Source organism: Chenopodium quinoa, unplaced genomic scaffold, assembly GCF_001683475.1.
Source record: "Chenopodium quinoa cultivar QQ74 unplaced genomic scaffold, ASM168347v1, whole genome shotgun sequence".
Classification (NCBI taxonomy): domain Eukaryota; kingdom Viridiplantae; phylum Streptophyta; class Magnoliopsida; order Caryophyllales; family Amaranthaceae; genus Chenopodium; species Chenopodium quinoa.
The window spans coordinates 723,196-746,304 of record NW_018742556.1 but is presented as its reverse complement, the minus strand read 5'-3'; the positions used below and the strand labels follow the sequence as shown (position 1 = coordinate 746,304).

General features: G+C 34.7%; 6 protein-coding genes across 8 annotated transcripts; 4 read left to right on the top strand and 2 right to left on the bottom strand.

Moving 5' to 3' along the window:
* Positions 1 to 1,243: 1,243 nt before the first annotated feature.
* Positions 1,244 to 4,821, bottom strand: LOC110720372 (LEAF RUST 10 DISEASE-RESISTANCE LOCUS RECEPTOR-LIKE PROTEIN KINASE-like 1.2). Of its 3 annotated transcripts, none has more exons than XR_002511324.1 (3): positions 3,937 to 4,821; positions 2,105 to 3,832; positions 1,244 to 1,866 (listed from the first exon to the last, which is right to left on the bottom strand). XR_002511324.1 is itself a non-coding variant. In XM_021899394.1 (3 exons), the coding sequence occupies exons 1-3, from the start codon at positions 4,703 to 4,705 to the stop codon at positions 1,829 to 1,831; spliced, it is 858 nt and encodes a 285-aa protein (XP_021755086.1). In that variant the 5' UTR covers positions 4,706 to 4,821; the 3' UTR covers positions 1,244 to 1,828. The 3 variants fall into 3 exon arrangements, 2 of the variants coding, with proteins under 2 accessions (XP_021755086.1, XP_021755085.1); XM_021899394.1 differs by having other exon boundaries at positions 3,782 to 3,832; XM_021899393.1 differs by lacking the exon at positions 1,244 to 1,866 and having other exon boundaries at positions 2,040 to 3,832.
* Positions 4,822 to 6,655: 1,834 nt separating this feature from the next.
* LOC110720369 (putative F-box/LRR-repeat protein 23) lies at positions 6,656 to 8,962 on the top strand. The gene is made up of 2 exons (XM_021899391.1): positions 6,656 to 7,279; positions 7,968 to 8,962. The coding sequence occupies exons 1-2, from the start codon at positions 6,867 to 6,869 to the stop codon at positions 8,488 to 8,490; spliced, it is 936 nt and encodes a 311-aa protein (XP_021755083.1). The 5' UTR covers positions 6,656 to 6,866; the 3' UTR covers positions 8,491 to 8,962.
* A 1,011-nt stretch (positions 8,963 to 9,973) lies between these two features.
* On the top strand, positions 9,974 to 12,498 carry LOC110720368 (putative F-box protein At4g05475). Its single transcript, XM_021899390.1, has 2 exons — positions 9,974 to 10,660; positions 11,267 to 12,498. The coding sequence occupies exons 1-2, from the start codon at positions 10,074 to 10,076 to the stop codon at positions 11,853 to 11,855; spliced, it is 1,176 nt and encodes a 391-aa protein (XP_021755082.1). The 5' UTR covers positions 9,974 to 10,073; the 3' UTR covers positions 11,856 to 12,498.
* Positions 12,499 to 13,177: 679 nt separating this feature from the next.
* Positions 13,178 to 13,922, top strand: LOC110720305 (putative F-box/LRR-repeat protein 23). The gene is made up of 3 exons (XM_021899307.1): positions 13,178 to 13,224; positions 13,316 to 13,710; positions 13,756 to 13,922. The coding sequence occupies exons 1-3, from the start codon at positions 13,178 to 13,180 to the stop codon at positions 13,920 to 13,922; spliced, it is 609 nt and encodes a 202-aa protein (XP_021754999.1).
* Positions 13,923 to 15,188: 1,266 nt separating this feature from the next.
* LOC110720363 (LEAF RUST 10 DISEASE-RESISTANCE LOCUS RECEPTOR-LIKE PROTEIN KINASE-like 2.4) lies at positions 15,189 to 17,611 on the bottom strand. The gene is made up of 3 exons (XM_021899380.1): positions 16,750 to 17,611; positions 16,605 to 16,655; positions 15,189 to 16,454 (listed from the first exon to the last, which is right to left on the bottom strand). The coding sequence occupies exons 1-3, from the start codon at positions 17,516 to 17,518 to the stop codon at positions 15,328 to 15,330; spliced, it is 1,947 nt and encodes a 648-aa protein (XP_021755072.1). The 5' UTR covers positions 17,519 to 17,611; the 3' UTR covers positions 15,189 to 15,327.
* Positions 17,612 to 19,031: 1,420 nt separating this feature from the next.
* Positions 19,032 to 22,184, top strand: LOC110720375. The gene is made up of 4 exons (XM_021899398.1): positions 19,032 to 19,593; positions 20,007 to 20,160; positions 20,538 to 20,731; positions 21,856 to 22,184. Exons 1-3 carry the CDS (start codon positions 19,442 to 19,444, stop codon positions 20,622 to 20,624), a joined length of 393 nt encoding a protein of 130 aa, XP_021755090.1. The 5' UTR covers positions 19,032 to 19,441; the 3' UTR covers positions 20,625 to 20,731; positions 21,856 to 22,184.
* Positions 22,185 to 23,109: the final 925 nt, after the last annotated feature.

Genomic DNA, 23,109 nt, shown 5'->3' with positions numbered 1-23,109 from the left:
GAAAGCCTTGGGAAGTAAGTGGGTGTATACAAAGAAACGTGATGAGCATGGGAACTTGTTAAGATTGAAAGCACGATTGGTGATACTAGGCAATCATCAGGTGGAAGGTCTTGATTACAATGAGACATTTGCGCCAGTTGCAAAGATGACTACAGTTCGAACATTCTTAGCAGTAGCAGCAGTGAAGAATTGGGAAGTACATCAGATGGATGTGCACAATGCCTTTTTACATGGAGACTTGGAGGAGGAAATTTACATGAAAATTCCTCCAGGTTTCAATAAAAATAACTCTGATTATGTGTGCAGGATGAAAAAATCATTGTATGGTTTGAAACAGGCTCCCAGATGTTGGTTTGCAAAATTAACTGCAGCTCTGAAGAAGTACGAATTTAAGCAATCCTACTCAGATTATTCTTTGTTCACATTCACCAAAGGAAAATTGCAGTTGAATGTGTTGATATATGTTGATGACTTGATTGTTGCAGGGAACAATAAAGAAGCCTTATCAAAATTTAAGGCATACTTAGGAGATTGTTTTAAGATGAAGGACTTGGGAGTATTAAAATACTTCCTAGGACTTGAGGTTGCGAGAAGTAAGCAGGGAATTTATATTTGTCAACGGAAATATGCATTAGACATTATTTCTGAAACTGGTTTGGTGGGAGCTAAGCCTGCAAATTTCCAGATGGAACAAAATCATAAATTGGCTCTTGCGGAAGGCAGAGTATTGGAGGATGTAGAGAAATATAGACGGCTTGTTGGTCGTCTGATTTATTTATGTGTAACTAGGCCGGATCTAGCATATTCTGTTCATATTTTATCTCAGTTTATGCAAAATCCGAAGGAAGCACATTGGGAGGCCGCACTTAGAGTGGTGCGTTATTTGAAGAAACATCCAGGGCAAGGAATACTTCTTCGCTCGGATAGTGGATTGCAACTTGAAGGTTGGTGTGATTCTGATTGGGCTAGTTATCCTTTGTCTAGGAGGTCTTTGACGGGTTGGTTTGTGTTACTTGGTTTCTCCCCAATATCATGGCGGACAAAGAAACAACCCTCAGTTGCTACATCGTCTGCAGATGCGGAATACAGGTCAATGGCGGCTACGACGTGTGAACTAAAGTGGTTGAAACAACTACTACGAACTTTGGGTGTACAACATCCGCAGGGTATGAAATTATTTTGTGATAGCCAGTCAGCTTTGTACATTGCTAAAAATCCAGTATTTCGTGAAAGAACAAAACATATTGAAATTGATTTGCATTTTGTAAGAGATGCAATTCAGGAGGGACTGATTTCACCTTCGTATGTACCTACGAAGGAGCAGCTAGCAGACATTTTTACCAAAGCCTTGGGGAAGGCTCAGTTCGAGACTCTACTTTCCAAGTTGGGCATTCGTGACCTCCATGCTCCAACTTGAGGGGGATGTTAAGATAAGGAAGAATATCTTAGGGAATATATTTGATATATTTGTGTTTATATTATGATATCTTTAGGTAGGATAATATTTACTAAGATAAGATAGATATGAATTAGATTCCTACGTTGATTAGGTTTCTAAGATATGTGTATAAATATTGGATGAATGATGAATGAGAAGAGAGAGACTTTGAGATCAATTTATCAGAAATACAAAACAACTGCTACTTTGATTTCAATAGTTGTACGTCATCAATTAAACACTTAGATAAACAAAATACTTGAATTCCATATAACCAAAGATCGAAAGGTTCAATACTTTAGAAGGAATAAGAAAATAGAGAGAGGGCATAAAAGCGTAAACTAACCGAGTGTGCAAGCGAAACAAGCGAGGAAACCGAACGCCAACTCATCAACATCGAAGCAGCGGAAGAAGGAACAAAGCAAATCCTGCAATTGGAGACATTGAAACCTCCATCAACAACACTGAGAGTCACCGATGATCCAAAGATAAAGAACAAAATCAATGAGAATCTATAACAAAATATGAACAAAGTAAAGGATTTATAATCAAGTTGACAAAATTTTAAAACCCAGAATTCAAAGAGATAAAATTATTTTCATTGAGGCAAATCATCAAACATTTGGTGTGCGTTACTGAGAAATGGAAATTCTGAAAGAAACTTACATTTGATAACATTGCAGCAGTAGAATGGGACATTATGAGAATATTTGGAGTTTTGATTTTTGAAGAGGAGGAGTAACTGTACTGGAATTGGTATCAGAGATATGGCGGGAAAAGTTTTACGAGTTGGGTAGTTCAAATTTTCAGATGACAACGATAGGATAGCATCGTATTTTTTTTAAGGAGTATTCCGTACTACGTAGGTTTTATTTTTATTTTTTTATTTTTATTTTTATTTTCTTTTATTTTTTTTATTATTAATAATGATAAGGAGAAGAGTTTTATCAGATCAGAATCTCTTACATGTCTAACCCAATCCGGGCTAGCAGGCAAGACAATTTAAAAGTGGGGGTAAGAAATTCCCACCCCAGAGCCCCAAATTGTTACCTCTAGAGGGGTAACAATTCGAGTGAGCAGGTCGAGTTCAGGTCAGATTTCAGGTCGATTTCGAATTATACTTAGAAACTATCAAAAATAGTGTCAAACTTAATATTATTACAAAATATGAAACTTGGGTCGAATTCGAGTTGTTCAAGTTCGGGTTGGACCCTTCTAGAGTACAACAATTTTTTTTTTTTTTTATTAAGAAATTGGTATAGGCCTCAAGTGCTGTCATTAAGGTTCTAAACTTGTATACTAGATTCTTTAACTTAATATAAAGTCACACGGATCGGTAATAAGAAACAAACTAACAAAGTACTTACCTCCATTTCAAATTATTTGTAACGGTTTGGTACGAAGTATTTTCTACTCGTACTTTATGTTAAATTGTTACAAATAATTTCAATTTGAGCGAAATGCTGTTAAGCTAAAAGCATTGACCAAAGTTCGTCTAATTACACGAGTATGGTAAGAGTACCCTTTTTATTTTATTTTATTTTATTTTTGTGTGTGCTTTAACTATATTGCAGGTGTCAGATTTTATAAATCTGTTGAGGTTTGTGACTGTAACCTTAAAGAGCCACTGAGCGTGGAGGAAGAGGGAGCAAGCGAAGAGATGCGAGGAACTTGTAGTGAATCAACGGTCCCTTCTAACATTTCCACCACTTTACTCATCTCTGGCCGACTCGATGGGTTGGTTTTCACACACCATAAACTCACTAAAATCAACTTCTTCTGGATCTCCATCTCATCAGAACTCAACATCTGTTGCTCATCAACTGCTTCCCCTGCTTCGAGTTGTTCGTATATCCATTGAGGGAAATATTGTTCACTACTATGTTCATCAATTTCATTCTCGGCTTTTCTTCTACACCCAACCATTTCAAGAACCAACATTCCATAGCTATAAACATCCGACTTGTAGGAAACACCGCCAAAACTTCTGAGGTATACCCGTGCTAATGCGTAGGATATACGTAATAGGTATGTTTACCAAAACAAACTAAATAGTTATGGAAAAGTTTTTTCCCCTAATTTGAAAAAGTGGAAGTTATTTAAAAGTCATTTTCAAACTCTAGATACGATTATTATATAGATGTGAGATTGAGATAGATGATAGATGTTATATGGAATAAATTTCAGTGACTTGCTCAGATGATCAGATCACGGAACAAACACACAAGGATCGGAGCTAGTATGTAATTTAATTTGTAAGCTCAAAATATGTCATGAAGATATGTCAAAATAAATGTTGTAATATGGAACAAGGGGAGTTAATCATATAGAGAGGTAAATCACCTAGTAGCACAATCTTTGCCTTTGTTAGAGTGACCTTGTGTAGAGGGTCTCCTGTTTTATAACATTAAGTCAAAGAAGTCGAATTATTAAGTGCATTTAAGAATATGTATATATATATATATTAGCAACATACGATGATACGAAGTATATATTACCTGGGAAAGGGCACTTGCATTCATCAGTGCAGAAGCAGAAGAACTTATGTGAATGTGGCTCATGTCCACACTGCCCTCCTGATCTAAGACACGCTTCACACAAACCATTATTCGCGCTCCATTTGAGCTCCGTACCATTCCAAGCAGCTTGAGGTATGTAATCTCCCACCTTATCCATGATCAAATTGTCCGACAAGTGAGTTGGTAGGAAAAGATGGTTTGGACATGAAGCTACTGAGATATTACTTTTCAACATGGCCTTTCTAGTCAAGAGACAAATTGGTAAAGTCTCTGAAGGACTCATAGGACAAGAAGGGAATACTTTGAACGTAGTAAGATTACACAATGTGGAACAATTACCGTAAAACAAGGTGAGGTTTGTATCAAGAGGTGTATATTGAAATATGGAGAAATCAATTGTGATGTTTACTAGGGAGGCAGGGCACCCGGACCTGGTTCGAAAATCTTCCCTAGCAACATTTATGGTGGAAGACGTCGAGTTGATGGCCAAAACCATAAAAGTTTGCGACAATATTGTCATGGTAAATGGCTGGGAGTTTTGATTGCAACCAAAAAGCTCAAACTTAGGGTGTCCACAATATTGTGGTCTATCTAAACCATAAAAAGGATAGCTTAAATTTGTTATGTTTCCACAGTTAAATGGCTTACTGCAAGTTTTGAACTCTTTGCTTAGCCGGCTAAAAGATGTGGGTAAGTTGGTCATTAATACAAGGGTGATTATATATGAAGATGATACTAAGACATCCATTTATGAAGGTAGAAAGAAAAGGGAAGAAATAAATCAAGAAATGATACTCGTACTTGGTTTGTTGAAATGATAACGTCTTTCAAAGTTGCAGTGATAAAGTTATAAATCAGCTTACTCTTAATACGTAGTATTTGGTATGTTATTTGTCTAATTGCCTGTTTTTCCTGTACCAGCTTTTAAATTGGGTGTGACCTTTGAAAGGGAAAAAATTACAAGAATTATGAGTGGACAAGATATGTTTGCACCGACAAAATAATAATAAAATGACAAGATGTTAATTTTTTCCTTGATTTTTTTCTATATTAATTACAAAACGAAGAATTTAATCACTAATGAAAAATACACATCTCTTAATTTAATTTTTGTAGACTTTTAGGATTGAAATTTAGGAAGGTAACCAAATTGGATGTAGACAATGATCCTTCAAAGTTCCAACTTGCCGGTTGATGGATATTATTGGGTTTAATATTCTAAAGGCTTTCTATTTCATCTCACATTAGATTTATCAATTATTTTGGCCATGCCAAATTTTAGTCTCAAAATGAGCATTTCTTTTGTAATAAAATATCCTTTATTTTGCGATAATATTTGTGTAAAATTAGTTTTTTTCATGTATAATTTGCTTTAATCATGTACTTTTATTACTTTATGTCTCTATTTTTTTCAAATTTTATGTAAATTTACTTTTTCAATCTATCAATCAATAATCAATAATAATCTATAACTATAACTATAACTATAACTAAAATAAAAACCACTTACATCATCATACATGTCAATTTTTCATGAAAAAATTTCCCTCCAAAATTGTTTATGACATCATTTTTCTCATATCTTTCTCCTTCCAAATTTAATGTTGGAAAAATAATTTTTAATAAATAAATTAAAGTGTGAACATCAACTAACCAAAAACGTATCAGTGATCTCTTTCCAAAAACCCTCATTTTGTGATTTAATTATTTTATACTATATTGATTTTTATTTTTATTTTTTTATATTCTAAATCGTACATAGCATGAGTGCTAATCTAGTTAATACTAAAACAGACACTAAGAGTGACACAAGTCACGTCCTGATGCTGTTTTTTCCTTCCAAAACTCTCCTTCTCTTTTTAACCATTTTTTATGTGTGTGAATTTTTGTTACAGTTATAATTATATAATTCCAAATCTTCTATATTACGTTTTTTTTACATAAATATTACTTTTTATTTGGTGTTCGTAATTTTCCCATACACATTCACCTAAAATGTCATTCCAACTTCTTTAATTATTTGATAAAAGGAGTAATATTAGATTTTGCCAAAAAAGTAATACAATAATAAATTGATTCATATTATTGTTATTAAAGAAATTACTTTAAAGGGTTAACCTTTATCAAATAGCTCCACTAGTAGAACAATACAAAAAGGCAACCCCCAAATGGCACCAGTTCAGGCCAAACTGGTGCCAAAAATCGGCCTAAAAATGGGCGAGTTTTTAGACAAATAGAAATGGCACCGGTTCAGATCAAACCAGTGCCAAAAATACAAAGTAATAGAGTTTGATTGTGAAAAGTGAAAAAAAAATAAAATTATTAAGGTGATTTTTTTTTTTATTGACGGTAGAATAAGAATTTTATTTAGAGACAAAGTTGTTAAAAAAAAAGTAAGACTTTTATTGAGGATAGATGAGTAGAATAAAGTAGTTCTAAAACATAATTCAAACTTGTTCACGTTCTTTGATGTACTATTCATGAAAATTTTAAACTAGAATCGAGTAATCAACTAGTTCACAGTAAACCATTTATACTCATTAGCACCCATAGGAGATTAGGATCACATCCATACTTCTTTATTTCGACTTTGTTACACTATGCTCACAAACGACAAAAGGACATCAAACTAATATCTAGAGGAACTTGTTATTATGATACTTTGTTCTCGAGTTTTATAGGTGTCAATTAGTTTTAGAATGATACCTAAAATTTGAGATCAAATTCCGCTTAAGATATTCATCCTCGTTTATCCATATATGAAAGTACATATAGTTAATATAGGGCCCAAAATGGCCCGAACATTGTACTCAGTAAACAAAACTTCTCCTTTGTTAATTTCCCCCGCTTTCTCACTCCAATGAACAACTAACCCTCTCTTCCTCAAGTCAGCTCCTCCACTGTTCACCATGTCTTCAATCTCCTCTCCTCATCCAAACCCTAACCCTAACCCTAATCCCCAATTCCCCCAACTTTCAAATTCAATCAAATCAACCAACTTCAAATGCAAGAAGTTTCAATCCCAGAACACCCCTAATTGGTTAGAGCTTCCTGAAGAAGTTTGGTTCTTAATCCTCTCCAAATTAAGCACCATTGATATAATCGAAAATGTTCAGAAAGTTTGCTTGTTATTCCGTAATCTCTGCAAAAAACCTTCCATGTTCAAATTCATTGACATGACTTTGGAAGATGCTTATATGGACTTGCCTTATGACCCGAATGTCATGACCCGATTCGCTGTTGATCGTAGTGGTGGTTGTTTGGTTGATATTTACTTGGAGTATGTTTGTGATGATGATACGCTCATGTACATCGTTGAAAGGTACAACATTTTGAAATTTTTTCCTGCAATTTTTGTTGTTTGATTTTGTTAATTTTTGCAGTTTTCTTGATTTTTATATTGTTGGATGATCTAAATGATGTTGGTGAAAGAAATGTGAGAAAATTGGATACATATCATATATTTATTTGACTATCTTTAGGTTTTGGGGAGTCTTTCTCTGTCAAATATGCTCTTTACTTGTTTCATGCTATGCTGCAGGATTTATAAGGGTGCGTTCTATTAGATTGAATTCGACTTTAACTTATTGGAACTTATTGTAGTTGCGAATTGAACTTATAGAGAATTGTAATTTGATTTTTTTGGAAACAAATTATTATATGTTCTGCTAACTGCTAAACACACCCTGAAAGTATTGTGGAGGCTGTTCTGTTTCAGTTAATTGTAGCTTCTATGTTGAATTATTGAATTAATCTATGTTGGATGTAGGGATATTGCTCATAATCGAATCGACAAATTATAATTCGTTTAAAAATGACAACTTTAGTGTTAAAATCTTAAATTTATACTTCCTACAACTAGTTTAGAACAGGCTTCTATGTACAAATTGGTTTTTTGGGGTTTGGATTTTGACAATTGAGCATAAAAGATCTCTAAGAGAGCTCTGCTAGATTCCACTTGTTGATGGTTTTGCATTTTATATCTTTAAACTCATAAAATTTTCGAATAGGTCGAAGAATCTTAAGCATCTACGACTTGGGCACTATTTAGATGTTTCAGATGCTGGACTGATTGAAGCTGTTAAAAAGCTCCCGGTGCTTGAGGAATTGGAGCTTATTATCTGTAATTATTCTGTGGATACTATTGAAGCTATTGGCTGCGCCTGCCCTTCACTGAAATCATTCAGCCTAAATTCAGTCGGGTCTAATAATTGTACGTTAGCTCGCAATGAGGAAGCACTAGCTATTGCTAAAACCATGCCTAATTTGCACAATCTTCAACTGATTGGGAACTATATGACAAATGAAGGCTTGAAAGCAATCCTTGATGGATGCCCTCTCCTCGAATCCCTTGATCTACGTGCATGTTTCCTCATTGATTTATCGGGAGAATTAGGTAAAAGATGTAATCAGATCAAGCGCTTCCGACTACCATTTGACTCCACTGCAGATTATAGCCATGAAGCTTGTGAAGAATTCCTTGCTGACAAATGGATCTGCCTATCTGGTGGTAGCGGCTTCTTTGGTTTCTAGCCAAGTAGCCAACATATATTTTTTGGGGGTGTTGAGGATAATAAAAATACCTTACTATTTGATGGTCTCGTGGATTGCCCACTCTTTTGCTTTGCTGGTGAAGAGACTGAAGACCCCTTATTTTTCAGCCCATTTTCAGTCTTGCTGGATCTACAATCATGTATGTACTTCTGTATCAGGTTGATTTTGCCTTGGTTGCTTCCAATGTTTACTCAGCTCTTTTTTCGGCCTTAACTTGCTGGACGAATTAATTTTTCCTTGGTTGCATCCAATGTAATAGATCCTTTTGGTTTTTTTTTTCTTTTTTTTTTTGGTGAGTGGCAATATGGCAACATTTTTACTAGCCTAGTTCATGTACTATGTAATTTATCATATGTACTGTCAGGCTGTCAGCCCTGACATTTAGAAACATTTTGATTGTGTCCCTGATAACGAAGATTATAGTACGAAATACGAGTATTAAGAATCAAAACTTTTAGAAGCATTTCCTCTTGCCACTCAAACAATACAAAAACAAAAAGAAGATTAACAGAGTTCAGAACTTGCAGCCAGCTCTTTCACTATGGAAACAAAATATATGCAGCTTATCTTTACACAGTATGAGTTAGAGAAACTGAGATATCGTAGGCGCCTTGGAATTGAGCTCTTTGGCTGCAATCTCATTGGCAAACTGTATGGGATAATGATGCCATTCTCACGAGATTTATGTTTTAGGCTTCAACTTTACAGCTTCTACTAATTAATTTTTCCAGGGAAGATTATTACTACAGGACACCACTTTTTGTAAATTCTACATTTATCAAATTCTGTCTTAGGAAATGTGAATCTTAGTTTTTTTTTGCAGACTTTATGAAACGGACGTAGTAAGAACAATACCACCAAAAGGAGATTTAAGATTCAATAAAAATTACTTGGTAATTGATTAAAGTGACTTTTTGTCAAAGTTTACCTTATAAAATACTTACAAAATACTACTTGTCCTAACTTTTTTGACTTCGATAAGTTTGACTTTTTTTAGAGTTTACCCCTCATGGCCTCATAACTTCATAAGGTATAAGCACACGGGTTTATACAAGGCTCATCTTGAAAACACAAGCAAGATGAATTTGGGTTGTGACAGTATTTTTTTCAAATGATTGATAATGTATTTTTCTAGCTTCTCATGAGTTTTCAAGTTGTGTTTTGAGTAATTCAGTTGGTCAACATCTCAAGTACTTAGGGCCTGTTCTCATATGTTTATTTTCAATTCAGTTCAGTTTCTAATTTTCTTCTCTTATAAAATATTCATTTCAATTTAGTTCATTTCTTAATTTTCTTCTCTTATAAAATATTTATTTTAGTTCAGTTCAGTTCAGTTCAGTTAAGATGAGTTCAGCCAATAAAAATAGGCCCTTAATTTCTACTCGAGCCTAAGTTTAACAGACATACGTAATAAGCGACATTGAATATTCACTCTTCTCATTACAAAAAGTCTTTTTTTTTAGTTTTTACAAAAAGTTAACATGAATATGATGTACTTCACTCTTATGGACGTTACTGAGGACGATAGTCCAAATAGGCAAATACATATACATTGACAAAATATGGATTATAAAAGTGAGAATGTGGGACCATCATTAATTTTAAGGCCCAACCCACCACGAAAGTATAAAACCTTCAGTCCCCTTAATTCCCTCCATTTCCCAAATTCCGTCAACAAGAACTCCTTTACTCATTTCAATTTTCAATTCACATCAACAATGTCTTCAATTTCCTCTTCCCATCCAAACCCTAACCCTAACCCTAAATTCTCTGAACCTTCATCTTCAACCAAATCCAATCGCAAAAAAATAAACAATCGAAACAGGAAGAACAAGAACAAGAACAAGAACAAGAAAATTCCGAATTGGTTAGAGCTTCCCGAGGATGTTTGGTCCTTAATTTTGTCGAAATTAAACACAATTCACCTAATCGAAAATGTCCAGAAAGTTTGCATGTTATTCCGCAAGCTCTGCAAACAACCTTCGTTGTTCAAGGTGGTTGATATGACACTTCCAGATGCTTATATGGACTTGGATTTTGATGCTAATGTTTTGACTCGATTCATTGTTGATCGAAGTTGTGGCTGTTTGCTTGATATCTACTTGGAGTTTCTTTGTGATGATGATACTTTGATGTACATCGTTGACAGGTATATCATTCTTAGCCTCTCTCTAATTTTGATTTCGTGTTGTTTATTTTTTGCAATTTCTGGAGTATTATATTGTTGAATTATCTGAATTTTGTTCATTTTTCTGGAAAAAAAAATTGAATTATGTTGATTAGCTCAGAAATATAACAGAAGTGGATTATTTAAAGCTTTTTCTTTTTTTTTTTTTTGGTGTAAATTTGCCCGAATCTGACTATATGAGTTAATATGCACATGCTTAAAAATGTCAGAAAATATGGAAATATTTTGGTCGAATTTTTGTTGCGACCTCATTTCTGATATTAGGTGAACATTGGTCTCAATATTGGTAGTGTAAATCTGCAATGACACGAAACTAAGCATAAAAATTGAGTTTGATGGAGCTACCCTGTTCTGGAATCATCGCAATAATGTTTCCATTTAATCAATGTCAAGTAGACATATACCAAAATCACATTTGGCAATGGTGTTTGATGAATTTTCTTTGAAGTTGTTTAAATTAGTAAAAGAAATCGAACTTTTATCATCTATTTATCTTAGAGATTTAGTGAATATTGGCATTGATAGTCATTTGTTTTGGTTTGATCACAATGAACATGTTTGAAACAGGTCAAGGAATCTTAAGCATCTGCGAATAGGGAACTACATTTATATTTCTGGTGAAGGACTGATTGAAGCTGTAAAAAAGCTCCCAGCACTCGAGGAACTGGAGATAATTATATGTAATGATTACTCTGCAGATGATATTGAAGCTATTGGCCATGCCTGCCCTTCACTGAAAGCATTCAGCTTCAATGATGTTGGATCTAAGACTCTGGATTTTACTTGCAATGAGGAAGCATTAGCCATTGCTAAAAGCATGCGTAATTTGCGCAATCTTCAACTGATTGGAAGTGGTATCACAAATGAAGGCTTAAAAGCAATTCTGGATGGATGTCCTCTTCTTGAATCCCTTGATTTACGTGCATGTTTCCACATCGATTTATCGGGAGATCTGGGGAAAAGATGTGAGCAGATCAAGCGCTTGCGGAGACCATATGATTCTACTGCAGATTATAGTCACCAAGCATGTGCTGATGATCCAGAACATTACGGAGCCTACAAGTTGGGCAGTCCATACAGCGAGTATGATTCTGATGATAGTGGCTTCTATGGATATCCAGGATACCTTGATTTCGAGGATGAATACCTTGACTAATTTGATGATTATGATGATCTCCCACTCCACTTCATTGCTCAGTTTGCTGGTGCTGGCCTCGTAGACTATGAATCCTCTGACTGATTTTTCAGCTCTTTTCCTCGTTGCTGATTTTTCATTCATGTTTTCCCGTCTGTCTTGTGTTAAATATTCTGTGGTTGCATGACTTGCATCTAAGTGACTCTAAATTACAACATTAAAATCAACTTCCCGTATTTTAAATAGAGTATATTTTTTCTTATATTAAATATTTAATATCTTTCTAATATAATATATATACATTGTTGATAGGTATTACACAATTACATCATTTCTTTAGTTCGTTATTAATTTTTTTTTTTTTTATTATGTCTTGTTTATTTTTTGAGTTTATAGTGTTTAATTTGAGTGTCTTCCCCTGTATTTTTCTGAGAAATACCCTAATTTAGCTCAATAAATTTGATGCACTTTTTTTTTCATAGAGAATGGATATACATCGAATTTTGATTCTGCAATGTCTTTTTTTTTTAAATCTATGTTTTAGGTTGAGTTTTTTTTGGATATGGGGTGAATGGTGGTATAACTCTGTTATGAAATTGTGAAACAAGCTTTCCATATGCTTTAATCGACGTCGATAATGATGCTAAAAGAATGTGCAAAGGTCTGGACTAGTTTCCTTGAGGATCCCCCCTTTATTTTTTATTTTTTATTTATATGATGAATTTTACTTGAAATAGTTTAAATAGGATGAATTACCAGTATATTGATGATTTGATATTACCTCATTTCTTGGTTAACATGATTTATGGAGTATGTCGCAAATTACTGTGTTTAGTTTGGTGTATTGACTTCTATCAAGCATTTAGTGCTGCAAAATAATCATGTTTCATGTAGTAGCAATTAGATGTACGTCAGGGAATGATTCAAGATTAGAACTTTGGTGATTTTTCTCATCAGACTATTGTGGCCATGTTTTCCCTTGACAATTGTAGATTTGTAGCGGCAAGTTATTGTTATTCCCTCTGATATATATTGTTCTTCTCTTTTGGAATTTTTTTTGAGACGTAATTGGTCAAAGTAAGAAGATCAATATAAAATGGAGGGAGTATAATTTTGGCTAGGTGCATTTTAATCTTACAAAAGGTTTACATTGAAAGCTGAAATTGGGTTGTGACTGAAAAGAGTACATTGATTCCTACTTCCTAGTTTTCTTCTCGTAGTGTTGTCTGACCTTAGTTGCCAGCTTGCCTTAAGAGCAGGACATGTATATGTTTAGAATGATATAAATTGGTTTTAGATGTGATATAAATCATATGATAGCAGGTAGCACGTCAACGTTTATAATGATTGAATTGGACATTCTTGATCACATTATGTCATGTAATTATAGGTTTTTGATGATTTGATCAATTGAGCATTAGATAGCTTTCTCAGCCCTCTCATGGCCATAACCTGTTATTCTAACTCTATGTTTTGAACAGGTCAAAGAATCTTAAGCATTTGCGATTATGGCACTACATTCGTATTTCTGATGAGGCACTGGTTGAAGCTGTGAAAAAGCTCCCAGCACTCGAGGAAGTGGAGATTATTATGTGTAAATTTCGTGAGGATACTACTGAAGCTATTGGCCATGCCTGCCCTTCACTGAAAGCATTCAGCTTAAATAGTGTTGGGTCTAAAACTTTTAACTATACTTGCAATGAAGAAGCACTAGCCATTGCTAAAACCATGCATAATTTGCGTAATCTTCAACTGATTGGAAACCGTATGACAAATGAAGGCTTAAAAGCAATCCTTGATGGATGTCCTCTTCTTGAATCCCTTGATATACGTACATGTTTCTACATTGATTTATCTGGAGACTTGGGTAAAAGATGTACAAAGATCAACTGATTGCGGTTACCATATGACTCCACTGCAGATTATAGCTACCAAGCTTGTACTGATTCAGAAAAGTATTCTGGCTACAAGTTGCGTAGGCCGTACAATGAGTATGATTATGATGATAGTGGCCTCTTTGGTTTTGATGCAGAGTACCTTAGTTTTCAGAATAATTACCCTTTCTGTATTGATTATGATGGTAAATAACTAAATACCCCTAGTTTGCTGATACTGGTCTCATAGACTATGAATCCTCTGACTGATTTTCCTGTTCTTTTTCCGCCTTGATGAATCAACAATCATGTTTTTACATTTATCTCAGGGTAATAATGTAGCTTGTTGCATCTCAATTTTGTTTGTCCTTTTTGCTTTGGTTTATTTTCCTTGGTGGAATCTCGACCTAAAGCATTTTTTTGGATGATAAGAGAAAACAGGACATTAAACAAGTTGAACCAATATGATGATAGTTTCTATTTATTCTGTTATTTTAATCCAGTCACTTGTAATTTACTTTTTAAGTAATCGTCATCTATCACAAAATGTACATGTGATCTGCTAGAAGCTTAGAAAGACATTGACTTCCTGTTGATCATTTTTGTCAAATATTCGTAGGTAGAAGTACATCTTATATAATTAATGTTTAGATTTGGAGCTATCTGAAATGGTCATAGATATTTCACATAACAGACCAAAACATGATTACTCAATATAAATTATAAATGCAGTCAACTTTGACCAGCTAATTAAATACATGATGCAAGACCAAAAATTATTGATGCAAAAAGATGATGTCTAATGCACCAGAATTACGGTCTAAACTTACAAAAGTCTACATTTCGCGGAAAATCTTCATCAGAATCTGCTAATGATTGTTACAGCAACGTTTGATTATAGAAATGATATATGAAATACATGTACAATGGTTTAAGTAATTTGACAACCTTATGATGCCGTTACACATTATTTCACCAACCATGCTTTGATGAAGAACATTACAATAATCTATGCCTAATGATGTTGATTAGTCAACTTAACAACAGTGAGTATGATTCTAATGACAGCCGCTTAATTCTGACTATTCTGGAGGCTGCCTTTTGGATTATGAATATTCTGACTTTTCGGCTCTTTTTGGCCTCTTTGGATCTTAGTATGCTTGCCTTGATTGCATGCAGACGTATCAAATCATACATTGTTCAAATGTCACATCCTTGCAGGGCCGAGTACATGTAAGATTCTTCCTCGATTTTTATATCATCTGATCATTTAACTAACTTCTACTCTTTATACGAGCATTATCTGTCTCTAATATATGTCAATTTGAATCACCAATGCATTATATTTGCCAGTTTTCCAAATTTATGTGAAAAATAAACTTTGCACAACTTAAGAGACAATCATATGGGAATGTAGGGATATTCATCAGAAACTCTGTAGTTCCTGACTTCCTACAATATATATTCTGTATGCATGTAATTAGCTTCAGAACTCTACTTGAATTATGTTATTAAATTGAAGGCACATACATTAGGTGGTCTGAAAACATGAATATGATTATATGACAGTAAGAATTGAACATGCTACATTTCTACTGCAACCTGTTAAAGTTTAGGTGTCAGTGTGTCATACTGAAACTGTATGATGAGGTTTGTGACTGTGACCTCGGGGAGCCAGGATAAGAGGAGGTGGGATCGAGTGAGGAGATGCGAGGAACTTGTAGTGATTCAACCGTTCCCTCTAGCATGTCGACCACTTGGCTCATCTCTGGTCGGCTTGATGGGTTAGTCTTAACACAACATAAGCTCACCAAAATCATCTTCTTTTGAATATCCTTCTCATCAGAACTCAACATCTCTTGGTCATCCAATGCTTCCCCTAATTCGAGTTTCTGATATATCCATTGAGGGAAATATTGTTCGCTGTTGCACTCAATGCCTTCAATATCAGTTTTTCTTCGACATCCAACCATTTCTAGAACCAACATTCCGTAGCTATAAACATCTGATTTGTAGGAAACACCACCAAAACTCCTTAAAAATACCTCAGGAGCAATATATCCCACAGTTCCTCTGGCTTCAGATATCGATATTAGGCTCTCCTTCTGAGGGCACAGCTTAGCTAGGCCAAAATCAGAAATCTTTGGACACAAATTTTCGTCTAAGAGAATATTGTGTGGCTTAATGTCAAAATGAAGTATTCTTGTGTTACAACCTCTATGCAAGTACTCTAGCCCTCTTGCAGTTCCAACCGCGATTTGAAATAATTCTTCCCATGTCAGAGTATGGTGGCTGTTTTTTCCATAAAGATACTTCTCAAGTGATCCATTAGGCATGAAGTCATACACAAGAGCTCGATGTCGACCTTCATAGCAAAAACCCAAGAGACTGACAATGTTTATATGGTTGGTCTTTCCTATACTAGCAACCTCATTTATAAAATCCTCTGCATTTCCTTCTGATTTTTTCAACATCTTTACTGCAACAAGACTCTCAGTATTCGGAATCTTTCCTTTGTAGACAATACCAAAGCCTCCTTCACCTAACTTATCTCTGAAAGAATTGGTTATTTTCTTCAGATCAGAATATGTGTGTCTTTGTAGACCAATAGTTCCATGAATCTTGAGAAAAGCCTCAACATCCGGCTTCTTTTTTCGCTGAGGATCCTCTTCCTTTGATGAACATCTTTTTCTTAGACAGAAGACTAATAAAATGATAATTCCTAATCCAACAGCTGAGAAAGAAGCTGCAAGGCCATCAAGTAAAACATGTAATTAATTTATGAGATCGTCTTACCCAAGACTTGTTCAATCAGCGATCTTCATGTGTAAGAAAAAATTGAAATATGAGGAACAAAAAAGGTGAAAAAGACATTCAGGTACATCAGTAACACTACCTATTAGCGCAATCTTGGACTTGGTTAGGATGGCCTTGTATGGAGTGGATCCTGTTTTCAAGATTAAGTTAGAGATATGATTTAGATTTCAGATAAATAAGTCTAATTATTAGGTGCAATTACGAGTATTATTTCACGAATATACCTGGGAAAGGGCACTTGGATTCATCTGTGCAGAAGCAAAAGAACTTGTTTGAAAGCGGCTCATGTCCACACTGCCCTCCGGATTTGAGACATGCTTCACACGAGCCATTATTCGCGTTCCATTTAAGCTCGAAACCATTCCAAGCAGCATTTGGTATGTAACCACCTATCTGATCCATAGCCAAATTGTCATCCATATGAATTGGAAGAAAAAGATGGTTAGGACATGAAGATACCGAGACACTATTATTCATCATGGCATTCTTAGTCAACCAACAAACCGGTACATTCGTGGGATTCATAGGACACGAAAACTCTTTCCAAGTCTTAGTAGAATTACACAACGTCGAACAATTACCATAAAACAAGGTAAGGTTGGCATCGCGAGGTGTATATTGAAAAATCGAGAAGTCTATTGATATGTTTTGTAAGGAGTCAGGGCACCCTGACTTTGCTTTAAAATCATGCCTAGCAACTGTTACGGTTGATGTTGTGTAATTAACGTTCATAACATCAAAAGTTTGCGACATCATGTTCATGGTAACCGGTGTAGCAATTTGGTTGCACCCTAAGAGCTCAAACCCGGGGTGGCCACAATATGAAGGTCGGTCCAAACCATAGAAAGGGTAGCTTAAATTTGTTATGTTACCACAATTGAATGACTGACTACATGATTTGAACTCTTTGCTAACGCGACAAAGAGATGTTGGAAGGTTTGTTAATAATGCAAAAATGAAGAAAATACATGAAGATAGGATTAAGTAATTCATACTGTATGTATGGTATGAAGATAGAAAGAAAGGGAAAAGATAGAATTTGAGGGAAGATTTTATTCAAATGTGATATTTGTAAGCAATGACATCAAATGTAGAGGAATATAGTGATTATATGGTCAACGTCAAGAAGTGGGAACATATTAACTTTATTATATGGCCTTGAGGCTGGCAGTAGGGTCGAGGCACTAGGAAATAGTTTGGCAACTAGCCAACTACCCAAAAAAATCCAAAATAATCTTAGTTCCAAGGTAGAAAATGAACAATGAACGGATGTATATTATATTTTCTCCGTTCTAAATTAAATGACGTAGTTTGACTTTGTATACTACTATTTACAAAACTTGTTTTGATTTTGTTTTGTAATTTCGTGTTGAGAAAACGTATAGTCATATGAGGTTGTTAAATTCGTTGTATGATCTATTTTTTAAATATCAATTTTTAAAATTTTTTACTAATATATAATCAATGATATTTAAATATGTAATATGCGATTATTACGAAATGAAAGGAATATAATATATTCATTGGTTATAAGATAAAACTTTTGGTTAAATTGATCCTGTATATGATCACATCTAAATCATGCTATTAGGAGTCTAGATATCAAAAACTTACTTAACCGACTTAACGCGAAGAAATCTGATTTTAAATTTCGACTTGTATGAGCACAATAATTTAGCAGTACTCAACTGCTTTAAAATAGACCCAACTCAACTCGACCCGTGTACTCAAATTGATACCTGTAGGCTCTGTCTATGACTATGATAAACCTATTTTGAGGATGTTAAGGCGATTAAGGGAAGAAGCCTAAGATTTTAAAATCTAAATCCATTGCATGACTAGTATCCATGGGTCGGTATGAAGATGTCGGATTTTAAGCCCAAATCTATTACTAGTATTAATGGGCTAGTATTGAGAAGTCGGACTTTAAGCCCAAATATTGCTACACTCATAGTGTTTATCACTTTATTGTAAGGCATGAAGTTGCACCGGGAGGTTTGGGGTGTTTCTCAAGAGGGAAAATCCATAGTCTTTGGTCGATTTATTTTTAATAATTTCGACTAAGGTTTATTTTCTCATAATCTCAACTATGAGGTCAGTTTGCCTCTAATAAGCCTAACCTATCAACAAGTATTCAAAATGTTTGTTTTCGATGTATACAAATGTTTTTGTTGGGCTATTGGACATCGAGTTACGAGTTTGGTTAATTTAGGGGTGAAAGTTATTCGGATTAAAACTAAATCGGTTTGGATTTTTTTTTTTAATTCGGATTTAGATTGGTTTGGAAAATTTAAAAGATATGGATTACGGATTGGATTTGGTTTAGGGTTTAAAAAAACCGAATTACAAACCAAAGCGACCTATTATTTTTAAGCCCAATTTTCTTTTTTAAAGTATCCAACCCTTTTCCCATTCATATATAAACTAAAAAAAATCCTAATTCTCCATTCTACATTCTCAATGTCTTACTATTTTGCAAAGAATGTAGTTAACAAGAAAAGGTTGAGTGGTCGTAGGAAATTTCTGGTTGAAGTTCAGGTCTGGTTAACTAGCTCTTGACACATGACATTTATTAAAAACATTAATCTTTTGAAAACATCTCCTAAAGTTTGGATTATTAATATCAATTTCTCCTAAATTTTTTTAAAAGGTTTGTTTTGGCATATATTTTTTTTTTTGGTGCACTTGTTTTTGCATTATTAATATCATGTATACAAATGTTTTCCAATGTTTTTTTGGGCTATTGGACATCGAATTTGATCAATTTTTAGGCTTGGTCTCCTTGAGGGTGTGTTTTGGTCCAAAACAAAAGCGTCTTTATTTATTTTTTAAGTCGGCTCTTGCCAGTATAAATAGCAGAGATTTTTCTTTATATCCCTCCAAATTAGCAGAATTCTCAAATCGAAAAACGTAAAAATGGCGGAAAACCAAAAAACTGTGGAAAAATCAATGGCCTCATTGACAATCTCTTCTCCTCCTCAAGATCCGATTGATGGGAGTGAGCCCTACAGCGCGGAACGCTTTGATGTTGATGCAGGGTTTGAGACTTTTTTTGCGATGTGTGAGAAGTAAGTGTATTATAGTTGTAATCTCAACATAATTAATTTCATATCAAAGCTAGGGTTTAGGATAATCGATTTTTGATGCCTTAATTTTTCAAACTCATGAATTGGGGTGGAAATTACGAGTATGTTATCTTTATAATTGTAATTGTAGTCTCATAAGTGTGTTTATGGTTTGGGTTAATTAGTTTTCCATGTCATAATCTATCAAATTTCAGATTCGTGAATTGGGGATGATTGAACTTAATTATGAGAATTTAGTATTGTAATTGTGAAATCTGTGATTTCAACTGTGTGTGTGTTTGGAATTCAGTTTCAGTATGTAGTTAGGGTTTGATATAGTTGTTTTCTCAATTTCATGAAATTGCGAGTATTTAATGATCAAATTAAATCTGGCTAATTAAACATACTATTGCAAGGTTGAAGTCGACGGTCTTTTATCCAGTTACCATTCCCGTGATGGGTACTCAAATCCCAGGCACCGACTGTTTCAGGCACAACACTGTTCAGGGTCGTCGTGATAAGATGGTTGATTTTTATCCCGTGACTTTGGCATACTTCAACAAAAAATATGTATGTGTATATTTAACTTAAATATCCTGAATGAACTGATTATGTCTATAAGTTAGGGTGCACCATTAGATGCCCGTTGTGATTAATATTGGTGCAGTTTTATTTGTCTGTTGTGATTATCACTTGTGGATACCAATTGACCATTCCTATGAAAAAAACTTGTGCATAACCTTATATGACACAACTGAAAGGAGCAAGGACTACTATATAAGTTGGGTGCGCAATAATTGTCAATTCATTCATTGTGATTATAACTCGCAGTTACCTAAGGACTGTTCCTGTGTGAAAATGTGTGCACTTAATATGGAATAAAGATTGGAAGGTTAGGGGTGCACTATGTTATGTCGTGGAATTTAATTTTTTAAAATGCCGTGCAGAACACAGATTATGAGTATGTGGATTGTGTTGATCTGATCGCTTCTGGAGTGGTACGCTTGTCATTGCAACTTCACTGCCAAACCTGAATCAGCGCCTTTCAAGCCTCGTGATTTTTCCACCAAACTTTTCTTTGCGGAATTCATGTATACACCTGTTGCAAAATCGTCCCTCACTTTTTGCAGTATGCTAGACGGTAAGGCCTCTCATCATCATTTTACCTATCTTTTTAATACTCAACATTTAAGGGTATATTCTTGTATATTTTACCCATCTCATGTAAACTAATTACTTTTTCAGTCTTACCTGGCCGACCTTCTAAGGACAGAGCCGAGAGACTAGATTTGTCTTGGGTTGTTAGGTTGCGTTACTGATAATGTAAATCTGTATAACATAACTGAGTATAAATCGATGAATAATATTTTGGATGGCATGGTTTCTTGTTGGTGTATCATTAGATCCTTTGAGATTTGGCATCCTTGATATTTTGTAGTGTTTTTTTTGTCTGCCGTAGGATTCAAAATGAATGACCTCCTTGTCCCGCAAAATGTATGCCTTTGTATTGTGTAATGCCTTTTATCTTACCTAATGTTTGGTGTTAGTGCTCCGTACTATCAGTATTTTGCTGCTTGATTTGAGTTCTTTGTGATTATGCTCATTATGCCATACATACTATCATAGTTAACACAACCTTTGTGTTTTTTTTTTTTTGGTTCATGCTGCCGTCTATTTTTTTTGTATGTAGTCAGAAATTACTAATTAGTGTATCATTTTTGTTTTGGCGGTATTTTTTTATTTTATTCTGTCTCATGAAATTACTGATGCCAGTCTGTTCCTCCTCCTAAACCCAAGGCTCTCATATGACTTTATGCTGAGGGCAGAGGGGAGTGATGAAGGGCTTAATGGTTACATTTTTTTTTTTTTTGAACGGGGCTTAATGGTTACATGATTACATCATATTCTTCCAAAATCTAGCATAGGTCTCAAGGAAGTGTGTGAAATTATTTTTATGAAAGTTATATGAAATTTGTAATATAATAAAACCTTGTTCATGCCCTAAATATTGGAGTGTGTGAGGCTGCTGTGTGATCTGAGGGGTATGTGTTGGCTGTGGCAGGCCTTGATGCTTGCCAAATTCGTAAATAGGCCTGATTGTGGAGCAGTGGGTTTGTATGTATGCTTAGTTGGTCCCCTGTTTTTTTTAATAGAAAAACTAACACTATCTCATTCAGTAAGTTATAATGAAAATGAACACATCTCCCTCACACACAATCATGGCTCCTTAATTTCTGATGGTCTAATTTACTTGATGTCCTATAGGTGCTGAAGCTGCATGCGAAGGCGACTGCTCGATATGCCCTGAAGGGTTTATTACTCATCCGGCATCTTTCAAAAGTGGCTTAAAAAAGTCCTTGATGTGAGCATGATGTACAAGAATGTGGGTTGCTGGCATCTAATATCATTAGCAACTAGTGTGGAATTTGAAGTTCATATGGAGTAGTATAAATATTTGTGTAGGAGACGCTAGGCACAACTTTTTCATGGAATTTGAATTTAATATGTAGTATAAATATTTGTATAAACTAGATTCTATGTATGAGAAGTATGCAGACTTGGTTCATAAGAGTTGCAAAAGTGTCTTCATGTCATTTTTTCTATTTCATACCTAAGTTTCCAGTGTCTTTGCACCATTGCCATTGTGCCCAATTGCTTGGAAAGATTTATATTATTGGGTCAAGTTGATTTTCCGAGTCAGCAAATTAGCGTCTTTTTTTAATTTTTGTTACTCCCTGGGTCCCTTAATTTTCATAATGTTAGTCTTGCATTTTATTTTGGACTTTCCAAAGAAATAGTCCTATATTACTCTCATTTTAATGGTCCTTGTGCAAAAATGATCAAATTGGTTTACTCTTTTATGAAGTGAGCAACATTAATTTACTTTTTATTGCAAATTCTTTATTGATTATAACTTTAATGCGCATTAATTTACTTTTAATTGCCTGATGAAGTGATTAGTCATTGAACCATGAGCTCCAGCCTAATGGTTCACTTGACAAGTATGTATACTGTTTCAAAATCAGAAGTTTTTAGCAGTAAGATTGTAGGACATGTATTTTGCACTTGGACATTAAGCCTCACAACATAGTGCTGGATGCAAAATTCTGTCTGAAAATCTCAGATTTTGACATTAGCTAAGTCGAATGTACAAATAAAGAGCTTAATGACAATCATATATCCGATATCTACAGCTATGAATGCTGGCTTTAGACTTGGTTGTAGAAAAAGCAGTATTGCTGGAAGTGTTGAGAACACGGGCAGTGAGCTAGAAGAGAAAGATATACAGAATAAATTAGTTATAGTTAGTTTGTGGAGCATCCAAACGAATCCTTCAGGCCGGCCATCAGTCAGCAGAGCAGTGGAAATGCTCTAAGGAGACATCGAATTACTGCAGATTCCTCCCATCCCATTTCTGCCCTCTCCTCCTAAGTCACATTATCAACATGATTCATCTACTAACACTGCGACATTAGAACTACAACTGACAAACTGGTCATCTGATTGAATAGGACATTG

Coding starts and splice junctions, on each gene's coding strand:
- LOC110720363 (XM_021899380.1), bottom strand. CDS start 17,518: ATGAATTACTTAATCCTATCTTCATGTATTTTCTTCATTTTTGCATTA. Junction 16,656..16,749: donor ATCCAAGTGCCCTTTCCCAG/GTATATTCGTGA, acceptor TCTTGAAAACAG/GATCCACTCCATACAAGGCC. Junction 16,455..16,604: donor GTCCAAGATTGCGCTAATAG/GTAGTGTTACTG, acceptor ATGGCCTTGCAG/CTTCTTTCTCAGCTGTTGGA.
- LOC110720375 (XM_021899398.1), top strand. CDS start 19,442: ATGGCGGAAAACCAAAAAACTGTGGAAAAATCAATGGCCTCATTGACA. Junction 19,594..20,006: donor TTTTTTGCGATGTGTGAGAA/GTAAGTGTATTA, acceptor TACTATTGCAAG/GTTGAAGTCGACGGTCTTTT. Junction 20,161..20,537: donor CATACTTCAACAAAAAATAT/GTATGTGTATAT, acceptor AATGCCGTGCAG/AACACAGATTATGAGTATGT.
- LOC110720368 (XM_021899390.1), top strand. CDS start 10,074: ATGGATTATAAAAGTGAGAATGTGGGACCATCATTAATTTTAAGGCCC. Junction 10,661..11,266: donor TTGATGTACATCGTTGACAG/GTATATCATTCT, acceptor TGTTTGAAACAG/GTCAAGGAATCTTAAGCATC.
- LOC110720369 (XM_021899391.1), top strand. CDS start 6,867: ATGTCTTCAATCTCCTCTCCTCATCCAAACCCTAACCCTAACCCTAAT. Junction 7,280..7,967: donor CTCATGTACATCGTTGAAAG/GTACAACATTTT, acceptor ATTTTCGAATAG/GTCGAAGAATCTTAAGCATC.
- LOC110720305 (XM_021899307.1), top strand. CDS start 13,178: ATGATTGAATTGGACATTCTTGATCACATTATGTCATGTAATTATAG. Junction 13,225..13,315: donor ATTATGTCATGTAATTATAG/GTTTTTGATGAT, acceptor TGTTTTGAACAG/GTCAAAGAATCTTAAGCATT. Junction 13,711..13,755: donor TGGAGACTTGGGTAAAAGAT/GTACAAAGATCA, acceptor ACTCCACTGCAG/ATTATAGCTACCAAGCTTGT.
- LOC110720372 (XM_021899393.1), bottom strand. CDS start 4,705: ATGGATGTCTTAGTATCATCTTCATATATAATCACCCTTGTATTAATG. Junction 3,833..3,936: donor ATGCAAGTGCCCTTTCCCAG/GTAATATATACT, acceptor GTTATAAAACAG/GAGACCCTCTACACAAGGTC.